At 37.5% G+C, this 15145-nt stretch overlaps 1 protein-coding gene across 1 annotated transcript; it reads left to right on the top strand.

Moving 5' to 3' along the window:
• The first annotated feature begins 11784 nt into the window (after positions 1-11784).
• LOC145107472 (heat stress transcription factor B-4-like) lies at positions 11785-13478 on the top strand. The gene is made up of 2 exons (XM_079044398.1): positions 11785-12290; positions 12406-13478. The coding sequence occupies exons 1-2, from the start codon at positions 12036-12038 to the stop codon at positions 13240-13242; spliced, it is 1092 nt and encodes a 363-aa protein (XP_078900524.1). The 5' UTR covers positions 11785-12035; the 3' UTR covers positions 13243-13478.
• Positions 13479-15145: the final 1667 nt, after the last annotated feature.

Below are 15145 nucleotides of genomic sequence, written 5' to 3'. Positions count from 1 at the left end.
ACATTATTTCCTAAGTTATCAACCACAGATACAATTTCATACACACCATCACAAGGTAATGCTTTAAAATAAAGAACATTATTAAAGAAAGCATTAATCGAACCAACTTCATTATCAAATGAAAAGGTGAAACCTTGTTTATACAATGCATGAAAGGAAATAATATTTCTTGCCATTTCTGGCGAATAACAACATTTATTCAAATCTAAACTAAACCCACTACTTAGCGATAAAGTATAAACTCCAATCTTGGTGATAGGTAAAGCTTTCCTATTCCCCATGATTAAGTTTATTCTTCCATGCTCCACATTCTCACTTCTTCTTAGTCCCTGCAAATCAGAACAGATATGAATACCACAACCGGTATCAAGGACCCAAGAGTTAGAATGGGGTGAGCTATTAGATAAGATAGTGTAAATATCTGCATGGTTGGGTTTAACTTTCCCATCCTTCACATCTTGCTGGTACTTTGGGCAGTTCCGCTGCCAATGTGACTTTTCATGGCAATAGAAGCATTCAGCCTCTTTTGGGTCAGAAGAAGGAGTGACGAAACCTTTCTTGGTTCCACTTGAAGAAGAGCCATCAAGGGTCCTAGACTTGGTACCCTTCGAAGAGCTCTTCCTCTTCTTCCCTCGACCTTTCCCGATTGCCAAAACCGGGGCGGAGTTTGGAGTAGGAGTGTTAAAAACCGACTTACCCTTAAGACCTGTTTCTGCGGTCTTGAGGAGTCCCTGAAGTTTGGTGAGTGTGACCTCTTCCTTATTCATGTGATATGTCATGCGGAATTGATCATAGCACGATGGTAAGGAGTGCAAAATGATATCTATTGCAAGCTCCTCAGGGAAGTTCACATTAAGCTTCAGCAACCGATCCACATACCTTTGCATTTTCTGCATGTGGCTCGTGACGGATTCCCCGTCCTTCATCATGGTTGTTATGATAGAGCATATGATTTCATACCTCTCTTGTCGTGCACTTTGATGGTATCTTTCCATCAGATCTTGGTGCATTTCAAAAGGGTAGAAGTCCTCATAAGACTTTTGGAGTTCCGCTGTCATGGTGTCCAACATGATGCATGCCACTTTTGTAGCATCCTTTTCATGTGCCCGGAAGTCAGCGATCTCCTGGGGAGTTGCAGTGGTCTCATCAATCTCCTTAAGCTCCTTTTCAAGGACATATTCTTTGTCCTCGTAGCGGGTAATCATCCTGATGTTTCTGATCCATTCATTGAAGTTGGATCCATCAAAAATGACTTTCCCACACAAGTTCATAAGGGTACAGGAGCCATTAGGATTAGAGCCAGAAGCAGCATTGTTTGAAGACATCTGAAAGAAGAGAACAAGATTAGTTTAGATATTAAGAGAGTCCTTAATAAAACACCCAAATGTAATATTAAGGCTAGGATCCAATCACAACATATTATAACTTAGAAGAGGTATGCTGTAATCCAAGCTATAACATATTTGAAAGGTAGGTGAATGACGATTCACCAATTTCCACCATGAAAAACGAAATATAGATATTAGGTTTTTAATTGGTTCTTAGAAATTCCTAGATTCTTTTGAGATTCAATGAATTTTTTCCAAAGGCATGTTTCAATCTCGAGTGTGCCCTCCAAGTTTTGTGACTGGGATACCGAGGATCACAAAACGAGGTGTGAAGTAACCATGCAAATCACTTGGTACCCTTAAAGTTTATCACTCAATCGATGTGCCGGTAAACCACACACGCTCCACCGATACTATGATAAACCTTAAGTCACCCTTTACCTACCTTGTTAAGTCCAAGTTAGTGTGCCGGTTAACCACACACGCTCCACCAACGACTTAAACAAAGTGTAAAGTGTAATTTCATGGATTAGCACCTTATTCACATTTTTCCTAAAGTAACTAAAATTGGGAATTTAATAAAAGCATTTAGTTACTTTATAATATTCATCATACTTTATAAAATTGGGAATTTAATAAAAGCATTTAGCATTTAGTCCTTGTCCTACCCGTTCGGCTAACGACCCTCCACCGATCAAGGAAGCGGTGGGTGAGAGTGGACACCCATTAAGTTGCCATTTTATAGGCAACAACCTTATACCCCCCTTATAGACCGGCTTCGTGAATGAGGCGTACTAGCGGTAAGACGACTTGATCTTATACATATATATATTAGTAACTTATAATATTATAAAGTATAAGGGTTGAATTTTAACTTTTAAAATTCTAAGGTTTGGAACTAAAGTTTTAATCAAGACTTTACTTGTTCCAAAACTTGAGGGCAAGTTTTGTAAACTTCCAAAACTTTTCATTTCTTATAACTTATGAATTAATTGAGTAATAAAAATGAAGACTCTTCATTTTTATAACTCTTGTGTTCTTTTAATGGCTTTAATAAAAGTGAGACTTTTGGTTTTCCATAACTTGAGAACAAGTTATGGACTCCATTAAAACACATTATGATCATGAATTAAACTACCATGAAGGTTACAAACAATTCATATGATCATCTAATCTCCATAAGTTCAAGAACATGAATATGAACACTTTCAAGAATCAAAAATTACACTTAAAAAAACTTGTAATTTTGATAATTGCCATTGTAAATGGATTAGCATAAACATTACACCGTCTAAAACAAGTTTTAAAACACCAAAACAGTTTAGGGTAATGTTTCTAGTCCATTTCCAGCAACAAATGTCGAAATTCTGAAAACTGTAGCCTCTACTCGTCGAGTGCAAGAACAGACTCAACGAGTAACTTGCACAAAAAAAACAACAAACAAACCTAGTCTCTGATACCACTGATGGGTTTTGAGCATTCTAACACTTCCTAAGTGTACATGCAACCCTAATAACCTTGGATCTATGTTTGTCTAATTATCATGCAAAGTTGAATTCCAAGGTTATATTCCTATCTAGCATACATGGGGAACATTTTTAACTTGAATGAAAGATAGAATAACTTACCTTGTTGTTGATTATGATCCTTGAAACCTTGTGAGCCTAGCACCCCAAGTATGATGCCTCAAATGCTTCACACAACACCAAATGCAAAGGAGTAAACTTTGAGAGAATCTTACACTTGCAAAATCGGTTCTAGCCCTCTTGTTTCTTAGTGTTGCCAATTTTGGGGAGAACACCTTTGTTTATATAGTTTGTTGCATTAGGTAAACCCTAATGTAACATGACTCTTCATTTCATGATCCATGGGTTAACTCCATGGAGCATCCTATGGGTGGAACCCAACTTGATAATCCATGGAGCCTCTTAGCCCACTATATAAGATATGGAAGATTTACATAATCTACCCATATATTTAATTAGTTATCTTTTGATCACTTAATTAATTCTAAATTAATTCTTGATCAAACTAATTAAATAATATTATTAATATATTAGAACTTATAATATATTAATAAACCATAAGTGTTATTTCTCTCATTTTAGTTTATCCAATTGCATGGTGCCATGCAACCCAAATGGACCATGTCGGGTCGGGTCAAGTACATACCAGAAATAGTTATGGACTTAGACACCTTATCCAACAGTTTCTGGGGCTTCAGGTCAAACAAAATTCAAACGGAATCCTACTACATCAAGCTAAGTATGTGGAGGATATTCTTGAGAAGTTCGGGTTTGAAGACGCAAAACCTGCATCGACACCAATGGCTGAAAGACCCCTACTGAATCCAGATATTGATGGCGAATCCGTAGATCGAACTCACTATAGATCGATGATCGGATCGTTGATGTATCTTACTGCAAGTCGTCCCGACATCATGTTTGCAGTTTGTCAATGCGCTCGCTATCAGGCTAATCCTAAACTTTCACATCTTATTGCTGTCAAAAGAATTTTTCGGTATATCAAAGGCAGCCCAAAATTGGGCCTTTGGTATCCGAAGAATTATGAATTTGATTTATATGCTTTTGCTGACAGTAATTATGGAGGCTGTGAGCTTGACAGGAAATCAACATCAGGAGGGTGCCAATTCCTTGGTGATAGGCTGGTATCGTGGCAGTGCAAGAAACAGCATACCGTCTCTACCTCAACAGCTGAAGCGGAATACGTTGCTGCATCTGCCTGCTGTTCTCAAGTTATATGGATCCAACATCAGCTGTTGGACTACGGTTTGAATTATCTAGAAACCCCAATTCACTGTGATAATGAGGCTGCAATCCAAATCACTAAGAATCCGGTCCAACATTCCAAAACCAAGCACATTGATATCAAAATTCATTTTATCAGAGATTGTTATGAGCGCTCGCTCATCCGGCTAGAATAGGTTCCCACTGCCAATAATGTGGCGGATCTGTTCACCAAGCCTTTTAACAAAGCTCGATTCGATGTGCTTGTGGGATTTTTGAAAATAATTCATTTTGAGGATTAAATTTTTTTAGGCTTAGATTAAATTTGCGCGTTTTAGTCATTTCATTCTCTCCCATGCACAAATTTAGGGGGAGAAATAAACAAAAACCGAACAAAAAAATTAGAAAATTAAAAAAATTCCAAACATAGTGTTATTTTTGTTTTATTTTTTTCAGAAAACAATAAAAAATCCAAAAACATTAAAAATTCAGAAAAATCAAAAATATTGTCGTTTTCAGTTTTGCTTGTTGATATAGTACTGGGAAGTGATATTATCAAGTGATAACAGGCAATCTGAGTCTGCGTAATGTACCCAAAGTTGAAGGGTCTATGCTCTAGTTTGATGCGCCGGTAGGCACGAAAGATTCTAAATGGACTTGAATAGGCAGAGTTGAACTTAAGAAATTCTTAGACTTGACAAATATTGACCTAGTTAGATCCGTTTAGCTTGACAATACGACGCTCGGATAGATTGAGCAGGGAGATATATATGGGAATCTACTGGTCACATTAAAGAACCTGTACTTGGAACCGTGGATTAACTTTTCCTCGATGTGCGGATTTTGTCCTTAATTCCAGTATTGATGGGGTGACTAGTGAATTCCGATAAGTTAGGTCTGTAGAAGGTTATATTCTTTCTCTCTATCTGTTAGTCATATGTTGCCTCATCTGCGTGATCGAAAGATCCGACCTGGAATGTAGCATATGCAACTCAATCTCTCTGCATCCTTTATCTATGCAATTCTTTCTATCTGTTAGCCATATACTGTCTCCTTTGCGTGACTCACAATCCAACCTGGTACACAGTATATGCACCATTCTACTTCTCAATCCCTCTAAAACTTCAGTTAGCCATATGTTTCACCCTCTGCGATATTGAAAGAGATCCGACCTGGGTGTATAGCATATGCATTCTAAATCTATCTTCTCTCTTAATAATTGTCTACTCACCCGATGTAAGGAGTATTCTGGAAGTCCTTGATTACTGGAGCATATCAGGAAGCGGGAAACATGTTCTGATACAACTAAAACTGAACACTTACAGATTGTCTGTAGATCTCGCTGCTCATTTTAGGTGGACAACAATATCCCTGGTCGTCGTCAGCTGAATGGTCTTTAAGAAATATTATCTAGGAACTTAGGATCACTCTGTCTTATAATTAATAGTATGTCCTAATTCTGTCACAATTTTTCGTGTTTAAGTGGATCACAATACCGGCGATCGACCAGACAAAGATGTGAAGATGAAAGGTACCGACAAGTGGATTAAGGCTGTCTAACAACTTTGATCCCAGTATCACAAGAAAAATTTTCAGTAAATTCTAAGATAAATTCTTGTCTGTGTTTATTTTTATTTTTATTTTATTTTATTTTTAATTTTATTTTTATTTTATTAATTGTCAAAATTTTAATTTTTAAACATTTTAATTCTTAAATTTTAGAAATTAGTTTTTTTTTTATTTTTAGTTTAATTTTAATTTTACTTTTATTTTAATATCCTCAAAATGTTTATTTTTGAAAAAATTTAATCGGAATTTGGACTGGGCCTTACACCGTGTGGGAGACAGGTAAAAGTAAAGGGAGTATATAAGGAAAAGCTTACTACCGTAAACCCTTTCCTCTTCTACCTCTTCCTGTTTACAGCCGCAAGCCTCCTTTCTCTCTCTACTCTCTCTCCTCAAAAAATTTCTATGAGTTTTTGTGAAATCGGCTAGTCTACTTCGAAGGTATGCTAAAACCGACTGGGGATATGCTACTTGTTCATCGAATCGATCAAAACTGGAGAAGTAATCTGGGTTTTAGTGTTAGTCGGCATTCTGGGAGGGTTTACGGTTTTGGGAGATTCAAGAACCGTAAACTCAATTTGGCCTTACGACCGTAAACCCTTTTTGGCCTTACGACCGTAAACTCTCTTTGGCTTTACGACCGTAAACTCCTATGAGCTTACGACCGTAAACTCAGTTTACGGTCAGTTGACCAATTTGGACCGTAAATCCAGTTTGACCCACTTTGACCGTAAACTCAATGTTGACTAATTTTGACCGTAAACTCAAATCTTTTGTGGTCAAACTAATTTTTAAGGTTAATTAAGAAAACTTAAAGCCTTAAATTGTTAAATACTTTGTTTTCTTACTTGGCCTGTTTAGTGCAGATCAATGGCGAATCTCAAGTTTGTAGACATGCACAACCTGGCGATTGTGTTGGATGAACCTCCAGTCGCTCATGGAGAATTCAAATCAATGATCTACAGATTAAGAGAGTGTTGTCTGTCCTGTGCCATCACTGTGAATCCCATTATTTATCAGAACATTGTCCAGGAGTTCTGGCAGACGGCCAAGATATCAAAAGAAAATGGTGCATTTGCTGTTAAAGCTATGGTCAAAGGATGCAAGATCGTAATCACCGAGCAATATATCAGAGACACATTGCTGATCAATGATCAACCCGATTTTCCTACTGAAATTGGGATTGATGATGTTCAAAGGATTCTCAGAAGGATGGGATATGAGGGCATCTACCCTCCCACGGTGAAGAAGCTTTTGCCTCCCTACTGGAGATTTTTGGCACACGTGTTTGTGAGCTACATATCGGGGAGGAGATCAGGAGCTAATGAAATCTCTCTTCGGAACACAGGGGCAATCGTTTCATTGGCTGCTGGCATAAAATTCAACTTCTCGAAGTTCATTCTGGATGAGTTTTTGGTAAACATAAATGCTATATCCCGGGGAACCAGAGATGCTTTCTTGTTATACCCGAGATTTATTCAGGTGTTCATCGACAACCAATTCCCGGAAATGATCAAAGACGGTGACAAGCTGGATATAAATTCACTAGGCCCACACACGGTTGGTCTAATCAAGCAAAATCGAAAGGGCAAAGTCGTTTTCCAGGGCTTACATCCTCTCGAGAAGTTTGGAAAATTCACTGAAATAAATGAATCTTCCGAGTCTCATGGGACTTCGGACAAGATGTCTTCAGAGCCCACTTCCTCCGAGAGAGTTGTTTCTGAGGATGTCATCACAGTCTCAGATCATGATGAAGAAGAAGCTCCAGCTACTAATGCTCAAGTAGTTGAGGAACACGAATTGACATCTGCTCAGGTGCAAGGAGATTACCATGAGGGGTCTGGAACGGAAACTGATTTATACGAAGACCTCAACCTCACAGGATTCGACAACGATGAAATCCCTCTCAATTTTGGGATTAAATGAAGATTTTATGACCGGGATGAACCTCAATACATTGCTTGACAATGTCGATGAAGTTGCTCCTCTAGCAACAGAGACAAGGGAAAAAGAAGACGTTCTCGAAGCCACACCTCCTCCTACCAATCCATCGACGGAAATAGCAATTCCTATGGTGACAGCGTCAGGGACTCCTCCCCTTGATGTTGTTTTACCTACTTCTGCGACGTTGGAAAGTGATCACCCAGCCACACTAGCCTCTCCTCCTCCAAGTAAAAGACGAAGACTCGACCCTAGACAGGGATTTACTGATTCTAGTGCACTTCAAAGTTTTACAGCTCAACCAACAACAACTCTAGTTATAGTCTCATCTGAACCTATCAATGAAGGTCCTAGTACCTTCTATGAAGCTGGTGGATCTTCATTCCCTATGGATTTCTCTCCTCCCAGGCCAGAGCATGATGCTGCCTCAGTTAGGTTAGCCAGGTTTTTGGCCAGAGAACAACTCACAACGCCTCCCTCACATGGCAAAGGAATTTCTATTGGGGGTGGCAGCTCAGGAGAAGAGAATCCTTCACTTCTTGGACTCCAGAAAGAGATCGATGCTCTTAATCAGAAAAATGTTGATCTAGATCAGAGAAATATTGAGCTTGATATCAAGGTCGCAGACCTTCAGACTGAGAATACAAAGCTTAATATTCAAGTGGCCGAACTTATCGAAACAAAGCTCTGAAGTCGAAGCAAATTACTGACCTTCAGACGCATTTCGGCCTACTGACCGCCAGCTACTACGATTTGAAGAAGAAGCTGGAAGATAAATTTGGCGACGAATTCAAGTCATCCGTTAACGAGCCGCAGATATATCTTCCCAACCAAGATGCTCCCATAGTTCCTAACCCTAAAAGAACAACCACCATTGTTGATCGTTTTGAAAAAGAACCGGCTCAGGCTCCAAGTGTAATGGCATTAAAACGCGCTAAATTGGCCAAGTCAGCTGAAAAGGGTCAACTTTTATTCAAAAGGAGCTCAGAACATAATGCCCCCTGGGATCAACAAAAGATCACCGTTACGGATCTGGGCGAACATCGTTTCAGAGATGTTTATGGTGATAGGTCAGGAATCATCTCGTGGGGATTCCATGATACGATGAATATGTTTATGGTAAGGAGAAAGAGCGGCAAAACTGAGCTATACAAGGATGCTCACGATTTTAGTTCCTTTACAAGAATTGATCTTACGGAGCTATCTAAAGCTCCCTTCTCAAACCCATCAAACAATCCCAGGGCGGGTCAGTTCAAATCATTTTTGGAAGATCAAGTTGCTAAGGGTTTTCCTTCGATGAAGACGGCTGAGTCAATAATCAAGGTTTACTCTGACGTAATTGATCCCAAGACAAGTCAGCCACTAAGATCAGTGATGTGGCCCGCTACAGCTCAAGTGAAGCAAGTTCGCATTCTTCAAAGTTATCCTGATTGATCTCTCACATCCATGCTATATTGGGTGTATGATGAATCCACAGATGCTGCTGTCATCAAGCTCAAAGATGACTGTATCCGCTTATATGACAAGAGGGATTTGCTTCAATTCGGCAAGTGGGACATTCATCAACTCTCGATTCATCAGATCAAGGTGGCTGAAGATCCTTTTGAGCCTGCTGCAAAAGAATACACTTCGATGGTGGCTGAAATTATAGAGAAGGAAATGTGGAACGGAGCGATGGGAAAGTTCGATGTACTGGTGGTCGACAAGAGCTGAATCCAAGCTAGCACCAAACCAAGGGGGAGATTGAAGGGTCCAGTAAATGGTTTGGTCTAGGCTTTCATTGTATTTTATTCCGTAAGAGTCTGTAACACAGTTATTGAGTTGTTTATATGTTTTAGATCAGTAAGTGTGTTTACGACCTTAAACAGAGTTTACGGCCGTAAACATGTTTACGACTGTAAACCCTGTTTACGGTCGTAAACCCCGTTTGCGGTCCAATTCTGTATAAATAGTGGAGGTGTAGGTCTTTGTGCTGTTGTTGATGCCATTGCGTTTACAGAGAGTCCCATCGAGTTGTACCTGACGTTTTTCTGAATATAAACGTGTGCAAGCTCGATTTCTTTTCATCTTATTCTTTTATTCGTGATTGTTTGTTGCTTGACTACTGGTAAAGATCCTTATTAGGACCTTACACTAATATTTACTTAACTCATTTATATTGGGCGTGTTTGGCAAAAGTAGCTGTTGGCTGGAAGCGGATAGCATGTAGCGGGTAGTTGGTAGCGGAAAGCTGTAACTTTTACTTGTTATATGAGTGTTTGGCAAAAGTAGCTGGAAGCTTTTGAAATATATAAAATTACATAAAAAGACAATCGATTAAAAATAAATAAATAAATAAATATATTTTTAAGGGTAATTATGGAAATTGATTTCAAAAGCTCAGTAGTGTTTTGTTAAACGCTACATGAAGTAGCTTTTAGATTTAGAGCGTTTTGTTTAAACTAAAAGTTAAACGCTCATAGTATCAAACGAAACTTTTTGTTTAAACAAGAACGTTTTGTTAAAAGCTAAAAGCTAGAAGCTCACAAACGTTTCCAAAAGCTCCGTGCCAAACACATCCATTGTATTTTTTCTAGTTGCAAGTAAGTAGGTAAATGAGCCCTTGCAATGTCTACCATAAATAATGCCAATAAGGAGATTTTATAGATAAGTTCATGTCTGTCGGTTTTCCTAGAAGGGAAAAAAAAAGATTATTTTTGGTTTTTTAATTTCTTTAAATAATAGCTCAATTAATATAGGAATGAAAACAACACCACATCAAACACATACTCAAAAATCATGTTGCTTACCAGCTTTATATGCACCATCTAAGACTATACTCCCCAAATGTGATTTCCCACAAAGCCATAGATCTGTTGCTTACCGTATGTGTATGATACGATTGGAGATCTTTTCAAGATATACTCTTCAAAGTTTGTCAATGGTCATCTAGTGCCGGACTGCCGGCCTAGTAGAATGTTGATCGGATGATTATACTTAGTTAATATTTAGAGGTTTTAAAGTTATGACGTAACTAATTTGAGTATTAGTAACTTAGGCATGTATATATTCTTATCAATGTCCCAAATGCACATTGATTGTTAGAAGAGTTGTGCTGAGAGCTTGAGTATTATCATATACGATAGTTTTGAATTATTCCAATAGATTAAAACCATATTTCAACACTTTTGAACACAATATCACACAACGGTTAGATATCATAGATTAATAGAACATGGCATGCATCCATCATTATTAGACTTTACAAAGCTAGTGGATTGAGGCTATTGGTGCGCCCCAGCAATCTACGTTAACACTTAATCGATCATATACTAATATTCACGAGGATTTTTTTTTTTTTTTTTTTTTTTGTTTGTAGAATGTACTTAAAATAAATATTTTCAAAGATGATTAACTTATTAAGTTCTAAACAAAGTTACTTTCCGGTATCTATGTCTTTCTTTTTTTTGTATTTATAACATGATAATAAATGTTTTTGTCACTTATTATGTTTGGTACAATTACTGTACATAGCCTTCCATTCGTTTCAAAATAAGAGGACCCCTTTTTGCATAATAATAGAAGGTATAATCTGAGGATTGACTAGTCAAAATGACTAATATGTAAGTGCAAGAAATGAGTCATAAATATATGTACAAAAATGGAAATGATATTTATTGCCCAAAAAAGACCATTATAAATAACAGTACCACCATGTTAAATAGGGTTGATACCGTCAAACTGTATCACTCCAAAAATTCGAATATTAATATTTCGATTTCATCTAAGATAGTATTTGATCAAAAGAAATCTATGATTTATTTAACTCATATTAAAAACTACAGAAAGAAATTACAAAAATCTCTAAAATCCGGGACATTTTGAAATAAGATCCTTAAAAAAATGATATTTTTTTGCAAGACGTCGATCAAGACCATTTTGTGAACTAGTCGTGTGCATTCTATGCTCTGAAACGTATCATCGAGTAGTCGTTCAATCAGTCCAACCATCAAGTTGTTATCGCCGATCTCATTTCCTTCACCTTCTCATCAATGCAACCAGTATTCACTTGCTTGGTTTGCTATTGTAAATAAATACATTCAGAAGACAATGTGTGTACAAATGTGTAACTGTGTGTGAGAGAGAGAGAAAGAAAGAGCGTGTCACGGGTTTGTCTTGAAAGGCTCTTATTTCACAGTCCCAGACCAGACACTCAGACACATATTCTCTCCTTCCTCTCTACATAATCGAGGCTGCCCCTGCCCTTCTGGCTTCATCTCTCTCTTTCTCTTTCTCTTTCTTGGAGTAATATAATAGTTGGAGGATTAGACTTCAAGATTTTTACATTCCCATATATCTCCACCAACCCCCCTCACACACACACACTCACTCACTCTCTCTCTCTCTAGAATCCTTAACCAAGAAGAATCGAAGAAGATTTGTTGATATAAAGAGAAGAAAGAAAGTGATTTTCATGGCGATGATGTTAGATAACTCATGTGATGGAGGGATGCTGTTATCGTTAGACTCCCACAAAGCGGTTCCTGCTCCTTTTCTCACCAAGACATACCAACTGGTTGATGATCCGACGACCGACCATATCGTCTCGTGGGGTGAAGATGACACCACCTTCGTCGTCTGGCGCCCACCGGAATTTGCACGTGATCTACTCCCGAACTACTTCAAACACAACAACTTTTCGTCGTTTGTGCGCCAGCTTAACACCTATGTAAGTGGAACACTTATGATAGATCAGTACTACTACTCGATTCTTTTTGTTTTGATTCTTTATTCTAAATCATGATACTAACTTTCGGTTGTTTTTTTGTGTTTCGTTTTATTAGGGTTTTAGGAAAATAGTACCGGATAGATGGGAGTTTGCGAACGAGTTCTTCAAGAAAGGAGAGAAGCATTTGCTGTGCGAGATCCACCGCCGGAAAACATCACAACCACAAGTCACACTTAACCACCACCACCACCCTCATCACTTCACCGGCCTTGGCGGTGGCGGTGGTCTACAAGGCGGCAATGGGTTCTTTGCTTACCCAACGTCTACACGGAGTATATCCCCACCAGACTCCGATGAGCATTTATACTGTGATAACTCACCACCTCTCTCTTCCCCCACCACCACCGCCACCACCACAACAGCTGGTATGCTTGGGATCTTTCATAACGGTAACCACAGCATTAGCAGTGGTAGAGGAGGCAACTCCGTGACGGCGTTGTCGGAGGATAATGAACGGTTACGGCGAAGCAATAACATGTTGATGTCGGAGTTGGCGCATATGAGGAAGCTTTACAATGATATAATTTACTTCGTACAAAACCATGTGAAGCCGGTGGCTCCAAGTAACTCATACCCTTCATCACTTCTTGTATCTTCAAATCATTCAAACATGAATGGCCAATTACTAATGCAAAAACAACAGCAGCAAGCATCGTTTATGAATGTGGGTAATAAATCACAACCGCTTCATGCTTCGACAGTCAATAACGTTGTTGTGGATGATAGCGTTAACGTTAGTAGAACAAAGCTTTTTGGAGTTCCATTGTTGTCGAAGAAGAGATTGCATCCTGAGTATGGGAGTAATAATACAATGGTGGAGACTCATAAGCCAAGGTTGGTTCTCGAAAATGATGATTTAGGGTTAAATCTTATGCCTCCATCTCCCTGTTAACTATCTTTCTCCATCTCAGAGTACTCAGAGATAATTCATTGATCATGAAATCTTAGCGAGTTTAGTCGAGTATTTAATTTTTCTTACTAAACAATATCATTTGGCACGATTTAGTTTTTTGAGATCTGTATGGGTGAGTGTGTTTTGTGTGGACCGGATCAGATGTAAATATAAAGTTTCAGAGTCGCCATGGAAATGAATGAGCTAGTATGATCACAAAACGAATCTACAAGTAACTCAATAGTACCAAGGGCCATGATTTCAACATATTATTTTCTCTTTTTGAGGTTTATCCGATAATGATCGTATTATGCAGTGGGAATGTGGGGGCAATAATTATTGGGCTCGATTATCAACCCCTTCTTCTTTATAGCATTTCTTTCTGGGAATTTTGTTTTAATATCTGAAAGTTTCAGTTCAGTCCCATTAATGCCCTAGAAATGAGATGAGAGGTGCCTTTCAGTGATGCCTTCTGTGCAGAAGGGTAGAAGGGAGAAGTTCATGAGACTTCTCATAAGACAAATGCTTGTGTTCAGTGCATTAATGGTTATTATACGTACTGTACAACCCATGTACGTCTCCATCAAGGTCAAATTACATTTTGAACCCTGGATCATATTTTTGAATTATTTCATTTTATATGCATAGTTTTAGTATGAAAGTAGAGAGTCATGATGGTTGAATATTTGAACGCTTGAAATCATCATCAAATCTATTTTCAAGATTAAAATCATTTGACTTAGAGATGTAGCATGGAGCATGATCCAGAAAAAGGGAAAGAAAAGAAAAAGGGAGTCATCATAATCATCATATCTTTGTGATTAAGGTTGATTTATGTTTAATAAACTATTGTTATCACTTATAAGTAAATTGATTTACTATTTTTTTTCCATTAGTTATTGTCATTTTATTATAATTGTTTTTGCTGAAGAGATCTATGATTCATGCCATGTGTATAAAGAAGACAAAGACAGGAAAACAAAAACGATTTTAGAAAGAAGTAAGAGAAAAAGGTAGTTTGAGTTGTTCGATGAAAGTGAAGTATGGGAGAAAAAATAGTCTAAAATGTTGGGTTTGAAACGTTCCAATCAATCACACACTTACTTTTGTCTATCTGAAATGGATTCAAGGTTTCCGATTAATGTACGTATTGTCGTATACAATTTGTTTATAAAAACGTACATAAAATAACGATTTTTATACTGGCTTTACGTTATCGAACATTACAAAACTTCTTCCGAATATTTACATGTGTTGCTTCTTCTCCAACTTCTGACCAACAAAGATTAAGAAAGAAAAAGATCTTTTGTATATATTGTCTCTTTGGATCCCTTTTCTATTCTTTATACACCCATCGTGCAAAATTCTCGACAAGTTCATCAAAAAAGTGTCATAAACTGGGAATTCACAAAGCCAATTTTAATGGTCTTTTAATCACATGCATATTTTATACATTACAATTAGAGTTCAGGTCCATTTCGTGCCTGGCGGGCAAAAATGTGCAAAGCAAAAGCAACTTTATTTTGCCATAAAAAACATCTTTTCAAGGTTGAATAATGTTATTCTCCATGAAAATAAAGCTTCAGCTAGCATAATTTGACTAAATAATCCCAACCATTTCCCCCTTTTCCTTAAATTGGCTCCATTTTTTATTGGGCATTTTTGTTTTCGATATAACAATTGATTTTAAAGGTGATTTTGTACAAGAATTTAAATTAAAATGAAATCTTGAAATTGTGAGTAACAAAACAATGACAATTCTTTAAACAGAATTAAAGCATTTAATATTTGGAACAAAATAAGCACCTAACAAATAAGCTTCAAATATTTCAATAATCCGATATTTTCAAAATATGTATTCTTTTAATATATATATATATATATATATATATATATATATATA

This window comes from Lactuca virosa, chromosome 1, assembly GCF_052849685.1.
Source record: "Lactuca virosa cultivar CGN04683 chromosome 1, Lactuca_virosa_CGN04683_v6, whole genome shotgun sequence".
NCBI classification, from domain to species: Eukaryota; Viridiplantae; Streptophyta; class Magnoliopsida; order Asterales; family Asteraceae; genus Lactuca; species Lactuca virosa.
The sequence above is the reverse complement of the archived record's forward strand: the minus strand, read 5'-3'. Positions and strand labels throughout refer to the sequence as shown.

What these genes read in the sequence shown, in the direction of transcription:
- LOC145107472 (XM_079044398.1), top strand. Translation starts at nt 12,036, where the DNA reads ATGGCGATGATGTTAGATAACTCATGTGATGGAGGGATGCTGTTATCG. An exon ending in TGCGCCAGCTTAACACCTAT is followed by an intron (nt 12,291 to 12,405) that starts GTAAGTGGAACA and finishes TCGTTTTATTAG; the next exon opens with GGTTTTAGGAAAATAGTACC.